Source organism: Schistocerca serialis, chromosome 1, assembly GCF_023864345.2.
Source record: "Schistocerca serialis cubense isolate TAMUIC-IGC-003099 chromosome 1, iqSchSeri2.2, whole genome shotgun sequence".
Classification (NCBI taxonomy): domain Eukaryota; kingdom Metazoa; phylum Arthropoda; class Insecta; order Orthoptera; family Acrididae; genus Schistocerca; species Schistocerca serialis.
This window is the reverse complement of record NC_064638.1, coordinates 149,035,570-149,052,656: the sequence shown is the minus strand read 5'-3', so window position 1 is coordinate 149,052,656 and position 17,087 is coordinate 149,035,570. Positions and strand designations below refer to the sequence as shown.

Sequence of the window (17,087 nt, the reverse complement as noted above, 5' to 3'; positions counted from 1 at the left end):
TATGTTGAACCTCACGCCAAGTTGTCAAACGGATAAAAATCAGTACGTTATAAAATATTTGTCATGATTAAAACATTTAAAACATGTTACGACAAGCCTTTTATACTATGCTGATATCTATCCACATGACAACATGGCTTAAGTTCCAGCGTAAAAGAAACACGCTGAATAACAAAAAGATTTTTAAGACATGAAGATGGCAGCGCAGTCTTTCGAAACCTCTGTTTCAAATAAAGGATATTATTGCGATCATGGCTATTGAATGTTTTTAGCAAGTGAAACAGATCGCTCCTTCGGTCTTCTCAAAATGAGAAAATTCAGTTACTAGACAGAACAAATGTAATTTTGAAAAGCATCTGAAATAAGAATAGTAGTCAAATCTGGTTTCAACGGAAAATTCTCTATGGGCGGAACAGCTAACTTGCAGGCAGCGCAGACGTAGTCTCTTGCCCTTGTACAATAATTAGTGGCTGGAATGACGGGTGTGAAGCGGTGTGAGTGGAGTGCTGTCACTGTCTCATATATAATCTAAAAGCTATGACGTATGAGTAAGAAAGAATATTTTCATTGACTTTTTTTCCACAATTAAGACAAAAATTTGTTTCAAATGCTATGTTGTGTACATTCTATGTATTACGTATCTCATTCTAAGCGACTTCCCCCAAAAATTGTACAAAATGGTCAAAAGATGAGCTATTATCATTGCTGATATTATTTTTATTAGCTGGTTTATAATCCAAGATTGTAGCAAATTTGCTACAGAAAACAAGGTATGTGAAACGAGCCACTGCGTCATCATAGAAGACGACTTACATATACTACACTTACCAGAAACTACGCGGAACGTTGATATCTAAGGGAAAATGCATATCCCTTTCCATAAATAAAGGAAAGAATAGTGAATTAACAGAACACACTGCAAGACAACACATTTCATCAATAATTTGAATTCAGTCATGAAGCTTTCGAAATGTAGTGCTAGAGAAGAATGCTGAAGATCAGATGGGTAGATCACACAACTAGTAGGTATTGAATAGAATTGGTTAGAAGAGATATTTGTGGTACAACTTGACTAGAAGAAAGGATCGGTTGGTACGGCATATTCTGATGCATCAAGCGATCACCAATTTAGTATTGGAGGGCAGCGTGGAGGTTAAAAATCGTAGAGGAAGACCAAGAGATGAATACACTAAACAGATTCAGAAGGATGTAGGTTGCAGTAGGTACTGGGAGATGAAGAACCTTGGACAGGATAGAGTAGCATGGAGACCTGCATCAAACCAGTCTCTGGACTGAAGACCACAACAACAACATCTTATAGGAACACATACTAGGATGGTATCTGTTCTTTTGGACATGTCCGCAAGAACAGATTCCATCGGTGACCATGCAACTTGTTAGAGTGAAATTACAATGAAATGAACACCCTTAGCTGCTTACAGGCGTTGACATACGTCAACAGGGACAGATGAAAATGTGTGTCCCGACGGGGACTCGAACCCTGCTTACATCCATCTGAGCCACCGAGGACAGCGCGACTGGGGGATTTATCTCTGGCACGCCTCCCGCGAAACACATTCCAGCAGCTGTCTTTTAAAGGTGTCAACAAAATGTTGCAGGTAGCAGGTTCTGATAAATGTCTTTATTGACCTTTTGGAGATCTAAATTAGTCTGAAGTTACACGTTCTAATATATTTGCCAAATAGAGGGTACTTTCTGGCCACATGTGAATGCGGTACTGACCCACTATCGCACGAATGACACCTCGCTTGGTTCGAGGAATCAGCACGCTAGCAGCCGGAGTCTGGGAAGCGAACGTGGGCGGCGGTGCGCATGCGCGCTGCTGCTGCTGCCGCCGCCGCCTCCGGTGCCTCGTGGCGTGGGTGTAGCGTCCGCGGCCACTCCTCCTCCCACGCAGACGGGCACGCGCCTCCCACGTGCCGGCTGGCGGGCCTGCCCGGAGATCACGTTTCAGCCAGTAGCTCACCGGCTGTTCACACACGCTCTGTGTGCGTAACTCTTGCGGCTCATCCCGTCCTTTCTAAATGGTCACTCTGCTACTGAGTGGCCACTGTTCTGAAGAGTATCAGCTACTTCACGCCTCTCTCTCTGGTCACACTGCAGAGGAAGAGAGACATGACGAGTCTTACTTTTCGACAGCAACAAGATACGTAAAAAACGATTAAACCTTACTAAGGAGAATGAATGTATTACTTAACTGGAAATATGTGTCCCACGTATTCGGTAACAAAAAACGGAGATAATGCTGTTTTTCCAGGAAAGTTATACAAGGGTAATCCCAAAAGTAAGGTCTCATGTTTTTATAGATACAGAACTCTGTTTGTGAGGCAGTTGGTCACACTGTTACGAAGAGTGCTTAACGCGCTGTGTGTAAACATGCGCACGCCACGCTGAGGCGCTCCGTATTGGCTTGGCAGCCGTTGAGAATCTGACTCCCGTTGGATGTTACTGGCAAGTGCGAATTGCGCTCAGTTATTCGGTTTCTGAACGCAAAGGGCACTGCGCCGATTGAAATCCATCGCCAATTGACAGAAGTGTATGCTGAGTCGTGCATGGATGTCAAAAATGTTCGTAAGTGGTGTAGAGAGTTTGCAGCTGGTCGGACCGAAATTCACGACGAAAAAATGATCGGGAGTCCACCAATTCCTGAGGAGACCGTGTTGAAGGTTGAGAAAAGCATGCGTGAAGATCGTCGGATCACCCTGAATGATCCCTATCTCTGCACATTGGTTCTTGAAGTTTCCCGAAGCACCGATTATGTCGAAAAATAGCTAAACGTTCAAGCGGTAAACTGATGTAAACCACTGTAGAAATAAACAGGTGTATGTACCGTACTCATAAAAAGTAGGAGACCTTACTTTTGGGCTTAACCTTGTACTTCAGAATGTTAGTACAATGAACAAACTGAGCAGTAATTCATTAAACGACCCCACCAAATACGGACTACAGTAGGTATTACATTCATGCATACTCATATACGCTGAGGTGACTAAAGTCATGTGATAGCGATATGCACACATACAGATGGCGGTAGTATCGCGTACACTAGGTATATGAAGGCAATGCATTACCAGAGCTGTCATATGTGCTCAGGTGATTTATGACGTATGGCCGAGCGGTTCTAGGCTCTTCAGTCTGGAACCGAGCGACCGCTACAGTCGCAGGCTCGAATCCTGCCTCTGGCATAGATGTGTGTTAGTTAGGTGTAAGTAGTTCTAAATTTTATGGGACTGATGACCTCAGATAGTGCTGAGACTTATTTGAACCATTTTTGATTTATGTAAAAAGGTGTCTGAGGTGATTATGGACGAATGACTGGAATGTGGAATGTAGTTGGAGCTAGACGCATGGAATATTCCATTTCGGAAGCCGTTAGCAAATTCAGTATGCTGAGATGCACAGTGCCGAGGATAACAAATTTCAGCAACGCAAATTTCAGGCAACACAGTGGTCGACGGCCTTCACTCAACGACCGAGAGCAGCGGCGTTTGCGTAGAGCTGCCAGTGCTAACATACAAGCAACACTGCTTGAGATAACTGCAGAAGTCAGTGTGGATCGTACGACGAACGTATCCGTTAGAACATTGCAGCGAAATCTGGCGTAATTGGCTACGGCAAAGGACGAATGGTCCAACTGAACCGATCATTGAATGGGAATGTTTATGTTCGACTAATTGGAGACCATTTGCAACCATTCTTGGACTTCATGTTTCCATGGAATTTTTATGGATGGCTATTCGCTACATCACCGTGCCACAGTTGTTCGCGACTGATCTGAAGAATATTCTGGGCAGTTTGAGCGAATAATTTGGGCACCCATGTCGCCCAACATGTATCCTATCGAACATTTATGGGGCATAATCGATAGACCAGTTCGCGCACAAAATCCTGGATCGGGAACACAATTACGGACGGCTGTATGGGCAGCATGGCCCAATATTTCTGCATTGGGATTCCAATGACTTGTTGAGTGCTTGCCAGGTGGACTAACTGCACTAAAACTGCCTAAAGAAGGTCCGACATGATGTTTGGAAGACCCCACAACTTTTGTCCCCTCAGTGTAATGGAATTGTACAAAAATGCATGACTTGTGCAATGAAATTTAAGAGATGAGTCCTAACTTCCCAGATATTTTTATTTCATTAATCCATTAATCACTGAACACACATTTTTCTGGAACATTCCAGGCATGCAGCTCTATCACAAGTCACACACACACACACACACACACACACACACACACACACACACACACACACATACACACTTATATGCTGCGCCCCCGTTGTTGTGCTAAGGACAAAGCCTGCACTTAGTCTTTCTTTCCTCTTTCCCGCTCTTCGCCATCTCTTGTTCTTCTTCCTTCAGTCTTCCGCAGGGCAATTTTGGATTATTATCTTCAAATGTCTTGTCAAATTGGAGATAAGTAGCTTCTTTTCAATAGGGGGTCTCATTAGTTTTACAGACAGTTTCCTGACTAATATGTACCTGGAGATATTTCTAAAAGAAATAGAGAATGCAGCTGGTCACTGTAATGATGTTCATGATTAATGTAAAGAACTCTGACAGAGGCCAGATTCTAAATTTTCTGTGAGATGAGTAGTTCGCGCACTTTTGATCCATTGTGTCTACTCCATTCTTGTTGTTGCCGTAGATGGGCAAATTTTCAGGTTTCCCTGCAACAGAGTTCTGTTCATCGGAGGAAGAACTGGGGATTGTTTTTTGAAGAGGAAAAGAAAATCCACAATCGGAATCGTCGCAAAATATATACTTAACATCCATTTCCTCTCCATCTACTTCTTCCCACACCCTAGTAAGTTTCTATTCAAAATTTGGATCATCCCTTCTCAATACTTCGGTTCGTCTTGTTTTTCGTGACTTAGATGGAAATTCCTCAATTTTTCCGTCTGTTTAAGATATTAATAAACGGCTAGACCTTGTAACTTAAAACAATGTGTAAAAGGAAAGGCAGTTAGCTCCACCTAGGACTGCTCACCAAAAATAAATGTGTCTCTGTTGGGAATTCGTATCTAAATAACAGTAAAGAAAAACTTGCGTTTCTGGAAATATGAGTTTTACAGACTCCGGGATATTTGAGAAAAACCATCCACAGTGACTTACACCACAAGACTGACAAAGAAATTCTAGGAAGCTACACTGGCTGTCTTGCCACTAGTGCGAAGAATATTGTCAGTCAAACAATATAAAAATCCGTCAGGCACATACTTACTTTCTTCTAAGTGTTAATAGGTTCTACATTTGGCAACAATACATTGGTTTATCTTCTTTACACAGATATGATTAGCGACTCTTGTAGCATCATCAGTAACATTTGTTTAGTTATGCATATATACACTATTTCCCCCCCCCCCCCCCCCCATGAACCATGGACCTTGCCGTTGGTGGGGAGGCTTGCGTGCCTCAACGATACAGATAGCCGTACCGTAGGTGCAACCACAACGGAGGGGTATCTGTTGAGAGGCCAGACAAACGTGTGGTTTCTGAAGAGGGGCAGCAGCCTTTTCAGTAGTTGCAGGGGCAACAGTCTGGATGATTGACTGATCTGACCCTGTAACACTAACCAAAACGGCCTTGCTGTTGTGGTACTGCCAACGGCTGAAAGCAAGGGGAAACTACAGCCGTAATTTTTCCCGAGGGCAGGCAGCTTTACTGTAGGATTAAATGATGATGGTGTCCTCTTGGGTAAAATATTGCGGAGGTAAAATAGTCCCCCATTCGGACCTCCGGGCGGCGACCACTCAAGAGGACGTCGTTATCAACAGAAAGAAAACTGGCGTTCTACGGATCGGAGAGTGGAATGTCAGATCCCTTAATCGAGCAGGTAGGTTAGAAAATTTTAAAAGGGAAATGGATAGGTTAAAGTTAGATATAATGGGAATTAGTGAAGTTTGGAGGCAGTAGGAACAAGACTTTTTGTCAGGTGAATACAGGGTTATAAATACAAAATCAAATAAGGGTAATGCAGGAGTAGGTTTAATAATGAATAAAAAGAATAGGAATGCGGGTAAGCTACTACAAACAGCATAGTGAACTCATTATTGTGGCCAAGATAGACACGAAGCCCACGCCTACTACAGTAGTACAAGTTTATATGCCAACTAGCTCTGCAGATGATGAAGAACTTGATGAAATGTATGATGAGACAAAAGAAATTATTCAGGTACTGAAGGGAGACGACAATTTAATAGTCATGGGTGACTGGAATTCGTGAGTAGGAAAAGGGAGAGAAGGAAACGTAGTAGGTGAATATGGATTGGGGGGAAGAAATGAAAGAGGAAGCCGCTTTGTAGAATTTTGCACAGAGCATAACTTAATCATAGCTAACACTTGGTTCAAGAATCATGAAAGAAGGTTGTATACATGGAAGAACCCTGGAGATACTAAAAGCTTTCAGATAGATTATATAATGGTAAGACAGAGATTTAGGAACCAGATTTTAAATTGTAAGACATTTCCAGGGGCAGATGTTGACTCTGTCCACAATCTATTGGTTGTGAACTGTAAATCAAAACTGAAGAAACTGCAAACAGGTGGGAATTTAAGGAGATGGAACCTGGATAAACTGAAAGAACCAGAGGTTGTACAGAGTTTCAGGGAGAGCATAAGGGAACAATTGACAGGAATGGGGGAAAGAAATACAGTAGAAGAGGAATGGGTAGCTCTGAGTAATGAAATAGTGAAGGCAGCAGAGGATCAAGTAGGTAAAAAGACGAGGGCTAGTAGAAATCCTTGGATAACAGAAGAGATACTGAATTTAATTGATGAAAGGAGAAAATATAAAAATGCAGCAAGTGAAGCAGGCAAAAAGGAATACAAACGTCTCAAAAATGAGATCGACAGGAAGTGCAAAATGGCTAAGCAGGGATGGCTAGAGGGCAAATGTAAGGATGTAGAGGCTTATCTCACTAGGGGTAAGATAGATACTGCCTACAGGAAAATTAAAGAGACCTTTGGAGAAAAGAGAACCACTTGCATGAATATCAAGAGCTCAGATGAAAACCCAACACTAAGCAAAGAAGGGAAAGCACAAAGCCGGAAGGAGTATATAGAGGGTCTATACAGGGGCGATGTTCTTGAGGACAATATTATGGAAATGGAAGAGGAAGCAGATGAAGATGAAATGGGAGATATGATACTGCGTGAAGAGTTTGACAGAGCACTGAAAGACGTAAGTCGAAACAAGGCCCCGGGTGTAGACAACATTCCATTAGAACTACTGACAGCCTTGGGAGAGCCAGGCCTAACAAAACTCTACCATCTGGTGAGCAAGTAGTATGAGACAGGCGAAATTCCCTCAGAGTTCAAGAAGAATGTAGTAATTCCAATCCCAAAGAAAGCAGGTGTTGACAGATGCGAAAATTACCGAAGTATCAGTTTAATAAGTCACAGCTGCAAAATACTAAATCGAATTCTTTACAGACGAATGGAAAAACTGGTAGAAGCTGACCTCGGGGATGATCACTTTGGATTCCATAGAAATGTTGGAACACGTGAGGGAATACTGACCCTACGACTTGTCTTAGAAGAAAGATTAAGGATAGGCAAGCCTACGTTTCTAGCATTTGTAGACTTAGAGAAAGCTTTTGACAATGTTGACTGGAATACTCTCTTTCAAATTATGAAGGTGGCAGGGGTAAAACACAGGGAGCAAAAGGCAATTTACAATTTGTACAGAACCCAGATGGCAGTTATAAGGGTCGAGGCACATGAAAGGGAAGCAGTGGTTGGGAAGGGAGTGAGACAAGTGTGTAACCTCTCCCCGATGCTATTCAATCTGTATATTGAGCAAGCAGTAAAGTAAACAAAAGAAAAGTTCGGAGTAGGGATTAAAATCCATGGAGAAGAAATAAAAACTTTGAGGTTCGCCGATGACATTGTAATTCTGTCAGAGACAGCAAAGGACTTGGAAGAGCAGGTTGAAACAAGTATGCAACGTAGCAGCGATGGTGAGGCATGATAAAATCTTTGACCAGAGAGCCTTTTATCGTGGTTAGTCTGCGCTTGACCGCGCGAGTGTTACGAGCAGCACTCTGTCGGTAGCAGTAGCTCAGTTCACTTGCGAGTAGTCGGTCGGTAGTAGTCGTGCAGTACAGTTGCGAGCAGTCTGTCAGTGGGCAGTCTGTGAGCAGTGCAGTATGTCGGTAGTAGCAGTCGAGTGCAGTTGTGTGTGAGGAGTCGGCGGGCGTCGACATGGCATTCTGCCATGGATACAGGACGAGGTATATTATCTTTAAATGCGCTCAGCTAATAATGTAAATTAACTGTAACTAATTTGTGCAATAATCGCCCCAATAATAATTATGATTTCAAAGCAATTTTTATAAAAAGAACCTTTTAATTGAACCAACGATCTCCTTCCATTTCCTTTAAAGAAAAGTTTCAGTTAAATTTCAAAAAAAAAAAAAAGAAAAAATATTATTTGCAATGCATTTCCTCCAAGCCGTGGCCAACAATGAGAGCAGAAATTTGACATGCAGTTATACTGAGGTAATAAATTAATCATGATTTTTTGCACAGGGCCAAAGACCGATATTTCGGTTTAATTGATTTTTCATTGTCACTGAAGTTTCATTAGCACTGAATTGTCTTTCATTATTTTTGTGACAGCTTACACCTTGAGTCAGATTGCGATTCACATTTTTATTGTCATTAAATTTAATTGCTAGGGGGTTACGTTTGGCTCCCATTTCTATTAAATGTTGTCATCTTTTTAAATTTCGGTGGGGAGGTTACACTTAGCACATTGTCCATTAGCATTTAAAATAAAATATCCTTTTAAATTATTGTGGAAAGGTTACACTTAGCTGAATGACCATTAGCATTTCTATTAAATATTGTCATTAAAAATTCTCCGGAGAGGTTACAAGGTGAACGGAATGGAAAGTGTCTTGAAAGGAGGATATAAGATGCACATCAACAAAAGCAAAACGACGATAATGGAATGTAGTCGAATTAAATCGGGTGATGCTGAGGGAATTATATTAGACACTTAAAGTAGTAAAGGAGTTTTGGTATTTGGGGAGCAAAATAACTGATCATGGTCGAAGTAGAGAGGATATAAAATGTAGCCTACAATGGCAAGGAAAGCGTTTCTGAAGAAGAGAAATTTGTCAACATCGAGTATTGATTTAAGTGTCAGGAAGTCGTTTCTGAAAGTGTTTGTATGGAGTGTAGCCATGTATGGAAGTGAAACATGGACGATAAATAGTTGGGGCAAGAAGAGAATAGAAGCTTTCGAAATGTGGTGCTACAGAAGAATGCTGAAGATCACATAACTAATGAGGAGGTATTGAATAGAATTGGGGAGAAGAGGAGTTTGTGGCACAACTTGACTAGAAGAAGGGATCGGTTGGTAGGACATGTTCTGAGGCATCAAGGGATCACCAATATGGTACTGGAGGGCAGCGTGGGGGGTAAAAATGGTGGAGGGAGACCAAGAGTTGAATACACTAAGCAGATTCAGAAGGATGTAGGCTGCAGTAGGTACTGGGAGATGAAGAAGCTTGCACTGGATAGAGTAGCATGGAGAGGTGCCTCAAACCAGTCTCAGGACTGAATACAACAACAACAACATCATATACACTTTATGATCAAAAGTATCCGGACTCCGTTTACTGGGCGTTAATAAGGGGTGCTCTGCTGGGGACACATTCAGTGACGTGTCTAAATGTCGGTGGAGGAATGGCTGCCCATTCTTTCAAAAAACAAAAAATAAAGTAATAAACAAACATAAAAAATAAATAAATGAAAGAGTAAAAAAAGTTGGATACTGGGGTCTTGAGTGAAATCGTCGTTCTAGCTCATTCCATAGCTGTTCCTTGAGTTTCAGGTCCAGACCCTGCGCTCGCCGGACCATTTCAAAATGGTTCAAATGGCTCTAAGCACTATGGGACTTAACATCTATAGTCATCAGTCCCCTAGAACTTAGAACTACTGAAACCTAACTAACCTAAGGACATCACACAACACCCAGCCATCACGAGGCAGAGAAAATCCCTGACCCCACCGGGAATCGAACCCGTGACCATTTCAAGAATGGCATTTTCCACAACCCGTTGATTCACTATCTCGTTATCATCGTTTCCAAGCTGTCCGTCTGCTGTACTCAGTACACAATGCAGTAAAAAGTGTTCATATCCTTTCCATTTAACGTCTTCTTAAGTGCAGTATGTCCGAAAGAACAGATACCATATTCATATAAGTATATAGTTCTGGCAATACCGGCCTCGACCTTCTTCTTCTGTGCGGATGCACAAATGTTACCCGAACTCATATGGGACTTGATAAGAATGTTTTCCACGAGTAATGAGTGTGTTGGGTAGGGACACTACGAATGTAGTGTGTGGACATATAAAGTGAGAATGTGCACACGTTGCCATTATGATTGCAACTTAGGCCAAGCGGAGAATATTTGTGCCAGAGTGGACTGAATTTCCGCACAAGTACAGTGTCGACGCGTTAACTGTTTCGTACGAACAATCACGCAGTGTCCTTGGTGACGTAACTGCAACACTTCTTTTTGCAATGACCGTCCAGTGACGTTCTGAACAAGAATCACACTTTGTTGTACAGCTAGGCTATGCCGACATGCAAAGTATCGGCTCACTACAGAGTTCTTTATGCTATGCAATGAGCGAGGCCAATAGGTGCGAAAGAATTTTAGCAAAATATTCAAAATTGAATCAGCTTCCGTGGCCTGTGCAAATTTCCTATAGTTCATAGTAAAGGATTGAAGCAATTCAAAATCGTGATCATTGGTATGACAAGATACAGCAGAAGCGTCGAAGTCTGTATCAGGGTCACTCGGAAGACTTCAAAGTGCGGCAGAATTATCTTGTTGAACTGTCGGACGATGCACAATCTCGTACTGGTTCTGAGACAACGACAAAGCACATCTTTGCAATTTTTGGGCAGTTCGTACAGGAACTGGCTTCATCGGATGAAACAAGGACGGCAGCGGCTTGTGATCGGATGCTAAGGAGAATTTCTGTCATACAAATAGTGGTGAAATTTGGTGACACGACACAAAATAGCCAATACATCTTTCTCTGCTTGTGAATAGACAGCTTTGGAGAACACTTTTTATGCGAGAACAATAGTCCTGAATTTATCACCAAATCTGTGAGAAAGCACTACACCGATTCCGTAAGCGGAAGCGCCAATTTGCAACACAATTGGTTTGTCAGGATCAAAGTGAACCAAGCATCGATCACTGAGCAATGCATCCTTAAGTTTTTGAAAAGCTTCTTAGCACTCATCTGCCCAAACAAAGGGGACGTTCTTGCGACGCGAGCGATGCAATGGAGCTGCGATTTGTGCAATATTCGCTATGAACCGAATATAATAGTTCATTTTTGTGAGACTGACTGTAATTCTGTGACATTGCGAGGAACGAACAGGTCATGGATGGATAAGAAATGTGACTGAAGAAGATGTACCTTGACTGTTTATTCCATGACCAAGACGCTGCAACTTAGGTTTTAAAAAATCACACTTGTCCATTCTACACTTTAGTCCTACATCGGATTGCACACGAAACAAAACACGCAAATTTGCAGTGTGTATGACCTGGTACGACAATATCGTCCAAGTAGTTCCGACAGTTTAGTACTTGAGCAGTCAGCTGTTCCAAATACCGTTGGAAAATGACGGGTGTGGAAGCACTGCCAAAAGGCAAACGAAAATGTTTAAGCAAGCCCAAATGAGTGTTCACAACACACACGTTTTGAGATTCTTCTTCATCTAGTGGTATTTAGATATGCGTCGCGCAAATCAATTTTTGGAAAGAAGTGTCCTGCTCCTAATCTGTCCATGACATCCTCTGGGCGTGACAATGGATAAGTATCAATCACAGTTTGTGGGTTGACCGTAGACATAAAGTCAAGACAGAGGCGAATGCGACCTGAAGGTCTGGGGAGCAAAACTAGTGAACTTACCCATTGAATAGCTTGTAAGGGTGAAATAGCTCCGCTATCATGCAGTTCCTTAGATTCTGCAGCCACATAGTCCCGTAATGCAATGAGAACAGTTCTGGCCCAGCAAAATTTCAGCTGAGCGTTGCCTTTCATATTAATAAGTGCAACAAAATTGTTAGCCTGGCCTCAACCTTCAGAAAAGAATTCAGGGAATTCTTTCAGCAAGATTTCTAAAAGCTGACATACCAAAACTACAGAGGCACTATGCGAGCACAGCCGCGGCTAACAGCTACTGAGGAACACTAAAGACAATGTAAGTAAGCATTCTGGCCGAATTCCGAGATTTTCTAATAAACCAGTCTTTGCCTAACAATCAGGAATGGAGTTGCTGTCGACAATACTATCTCTCTGAATTTCTGACGGATTCCTCTGTTGAACATCCTCTGGGTGACGGTATAATTTATGTGGGAAACACCATATCAGGGAAACTGGAGAAAATCTTGATTTTTTAACCGCTACGCCAGGTGTTCTGTAATCGCATCAACAAAAAAATCATCTATTCCAGGTTCGTTTCCTTGCCGATCGTATAGCCTTTATTCGACACGCACAACTGAATAAGATGGTCGTCCACATGTTAACTTCTATACTGGTCGCGTCAGGCTATGGAGAAAACACATAGTGGCTATTTGACTCATATTTTATGCTCTTTCTTGTGTGCCACAGAGAGTCTGGCTACATCAGATATGGAATGCACAACACTACTCATTGGAAGTACATCTCCTGTCTTACGGTCCGCAGGTAACAAACAATATTTCAGTCTTCATTCCGAAATTGTGTTGATAACTGTAACTTCAAGTGATTCAACAAGCGAAATTTTGTTCTGCTCTATTTGTACTGCCTGTCTGATCCTACGGTTATGCTCCGTAACTTTTTATTTCGCAGTTATTTGCACACTTTCAATCTTCAGACGTAAATATACTTACCACAATATCCTTCTGTATGTTCATGTCCTCTGCACGTACAGCTTCACTCTAAATTAACTTGCTTTTCCACTTATGCTAGAGTGAATCTGAATGCACCTGTCATCACTGCAACAATTTGCGCCACACCACTCTTCACGCTTTTGACTTGTAAATTGCTACTGATTGAACAAAAAATATCACATTTTATGGTTGTCATGGACCTCATAGTATAGATGTGTTTATACAGAGACATAATGAACCGTACGTCACGTTTGCTGCATTTTTTCTAAATATCATCGGGCAAGTTTCCCGTTGTTACAATTTTCTGATTCCGTCCTTTCAATGGAAGAAAGGTCGACTGTTAAGATGTTATCAACAGCTAGGCATTTGGTTGGAAAAAGTGCAGAGAAGGTGTCGACTTTGGTCTTATCGAAGCACTTCTACATCTAAATCTAAATCAATACTCCGCAAGCCACCTGACGGCGTGTGGCGGAGGGTACTTTGAGTACCTCTGTCGGTTCTCCCTTCTATTCCAGTCTCGTATTGTTCGTCGAAAGAAAGATTGTCGGTATGCCTCTGTGTGGGCTCTAATCTCTCTGATTTTATCCTCATGTCTCTTCCCGAGATATACGTAGGAGGGAACAATATACTGCTTGACTCCTCGGTGAAGGTATGTTTCGAAACTTCAACAAAATCCCGTACCGAGCTACTGCAGCAGTATATTGCTCCCTCCAAATTTCTTCTGTTGTATCCGCCATCATCTGTTTAATAAGGTAACGCTATTTTTCCTTGAGTTTCTGGAATGACCACATATAGATGAACTGTTCGCCGTAGGCAAAGTAACTAAATTGACATATCAGCAGTGCATCGCACTTTTATTCATCCCGCATTAGTTAATATGACCATAGTGTTCAGTTTAAAAGTATATAGTGTAGAATTATGTTTTGGCCATAATTACCTTCCTTTCACCCATAGTGCGAGTATCTGACCAAGAGATACACCATCTCAAATGACATGATATCATATCAGAGTCATCTTTTGGCTATCTACGAACTTGGTGTCAAATGTGTTTCAGTGAAGAAAATGGTTTGAGTGGCACACACTTTCCAAATGAAATTTGACAGAAATGTGTTTAAATCTGCAAGTCGAAACTCCAAGGTGACAACTATAAAGAAAAACCAAGGATGCAGCCGACTGGGTCTACCAAAATAATTGTTTCGTCTTACTTCAAGAAGGAGAGCATTCGGTGGATTTTAAAGAATGAGTGGCCTTCGAAGGAACCAAGCTGCTGAGGTCATCGGTCCCTAGACTTACACACCATTTAAATTAAAGTGACTTATGCTAAGAATAACACACACACACACACACACACACACACACACACACACACACACACACACACCCATGCCCGAGAGTTTACTCGACCTGCGGCGGGAGAGGACGCGTAGTCCGTGACAGGGCGCCTCAAACCGCGCGGCCACTCTGCGTGACTTTGCTGGACGTCTTGCCGCGCCGCTCATAAAGCTCTGAACAAGTGGACCGGCGTTGCACAGTGATGTCATGATTTCGGTTACGACCATCATTTAGTTCCGGATGTTTTTGCCTGCCCAATAAGTGTGTCTCTAGGACAGAGGTGACTTTTCCAACTAGTTGATATGTGTTGTTTCTATGTCTTTTGCATTACGTTTGCTGAAGGGAGAAAAATTCGTCCACGAGACTCAGAGGGCCATAGACACGGGTTCCCAGGTGGATGCCGTGTTTCTTGACTTCCGCAAGGCGTTCGATACAGTTTCCCACAGTAGCTTAATGAACAAAGTAAGAGCATATGGACTATCAGACCAGTTGTGTGATCGGATTGAAGAGTTCCTAGATAACAGAACCCAGCATGTCATTCTCAATGGAGAGAAGTCTTCCGAAGTAAGTGTGATTTCAGGTGTGCCTCAGGTGAGTGTCATAGGACCGTTGCTATTCACAATATACATAAATGACCTTGTGGATGACATCAGAAGTTCACTGAGGCTTTTTGCAGATGATGCTGTGGTGTATCGAGAGGTTGTAACAGTGGAAAATTGTACTGAAACGCAGGAGGATCTGCAGCGAATTGACGCACGGTGCAGAGAATGGCAATTGAATCTCAATGTAGACAAGTGTAATGTGCTGCGAATACACAGAAAGATAGATCCCTTATCATTTAGCTACAAAATAGCAGGTCCACAACTGGAAGCAGTTAATTCCATAAATTATCTGGGAGTACGCATTAGGAGTGATTTAAAATGGAATGATCATATAAAGTTGATCGTCGGTAAATCAGATGCCAGACTGAGATTCATTGAAAGAATCCTAAGGAAATGCAATCCGAAAACAAAGGAAGTAGGTTACAGTACGCTTGTTCGCCCACTGCTTGAATACTGCTCACCAGTGTGGGATTCGTACCATATAGGATTGATAGAAGAGATAGAGAAGATCCAACGGAGAGCAGTGCGCTTCGTTACAGGATCATTTAGTAATCGCGAGAGCGTTACGGAGGTGATAGATAAACTCCAGTGGAGGACTCTGCAGGAGAGACGCTCAGTAGCTCGGTACGGGCTTTTGTTAAAGTTTCGAGAACATACCTTCACCGAAGAGTCAAGCAGTATATTGCTCCCTCCTACGTATATCTGGCGAAGAGACCATGAGGATAAAATCAGAGAGATAGGAGCCTACACAGAAGCATTCCGACAATCCTTCTTTCCACGAACAATACGAGACTGGAATAGAAGGGAGAACCGATAGAGGTACTCAAGGTACCCTCCGCCACACACCATCAGGTGGCTTGCGGAGTATGGATGTAGATGTAGATATAGAAAATATAATACTCACGTACGTACGCATTCAGTCTTCAAGTTTACAGCGGACAAAACTGCAAAATACTCTTCTCATAGCCAGTCAGAAACAACGCTTCCTCAGTCGACGTATGACATTGTGGTGAGAGTATTATACAATAAGAGCGATGAAAATAAATTGAATTTTTCCGCCAGTGAATGCTGTGAGCAGTAAATGCTCTTCAGACAATATAAGGTCATCGAAAAGGGTATTCATACGACGTTGATGATGTAAAATGAATTTATTTATTTGAACTAAGGATCACAACCAGAGACGTTATTTGGTAAACTAGCAGCTTGGGATTTGCTTCCTAATCTGTATATATAAAAGGATTAGCTAAATTAGCCTTCTGCAAAAAGTAAATAAAAATTCTCTACTAGCTGGCATCACGCAATGGGGAAATGAGTTTCCATACATTACTAGAAACGTAAACATAGAAACGACTGACACACCGATTAAAGCAATGAACGCCTTCAGTGGCAAGCTGTACCTCGAGCTCTTTTGTTCTGATACGCGGTGAACGCCGTTCAACAGCGAAATGGACCGCACGGTGTAGGAAAAGATGGTACAGGAAAAAGCAAATAGTCATCTTCCAATATGAAATTGAGGAAATTATTTTCGGAAATCACCGATATTATTGGGAGAATCCGGACAACTGTGCGGTCCATAATATCATGATTTAGAGAAAGAAATAATCCACTAAAAGCAAAAGAGGAGGTCGACGACAGACGCCAACGCAAAGAGAACGAAATACGTTAATAGGCCTGATCTAAAAACAAAAAGATTCCCCACAGCTGCTGCATCGTCTGCGCATTTTCATTATTAGTTCGTCTCAATTGGCTCTAAGCACTCTGGGACTTACCATCGGCGGTCATCAGTCAACTAGACTTATAACTACTTAAACCTAACCAACCTAAGGACATCACACTTATCCATGCCCGAGGCAGGATTCGAACTTGCGGCATTAACAGCATCGCCGTCCCGGACTGAAGTGCCTAAAACCGCTCGGTCACAGTGACCGGCTCAGTGAGAAAATTACGGTACAGGCTGTTCGCTATGTTTTAAGTGGTGCAGGTTGTGGATCTAGGAAACCTAGAAGAAAATGATATATCAACAACAGACTTGAATTTGTTCGAGAGCGTATAAGCAAGAATTCAAGTTTCTGGGACAAGGTACTGTTCACAGGTGAAAGTAAATTTAACACGTTAGTAAATGATGGCAGAATTTTGGTATTGAAATTAATAAATACAGATCTGGATTACAAACCTATTCAACACAGTAAAGCACGGTGGTGAAAGAATTATGC

The 17,087-nt window shown here is 42.1% G+C and overlaps 1 protein-coding gene across 1 annotated transcript in view; it reads right to left on the bottom strand.

Annotated features, from left to right (window-relative positions):
* Window positions 1-1,790: 1,790 nt before the first annotated feature.
* Window positions 1,791-17,087, bottom strand: part of LOC126457311 (helix-loop-helix protein delilah-like) — a 170,813-nt gene continuing 155,516 nt past the window's right edge. Inside the window, exon 4 of the mRNA XM_050093543.1 lies at window positions 1,791-1,953. Coding sequence (XP_049949500.1) covers window positions 1,791-1,953 — 163 coding nt within the window. The remainder of the gene's footprint in view (window positions 1,954-17,087) is intronic.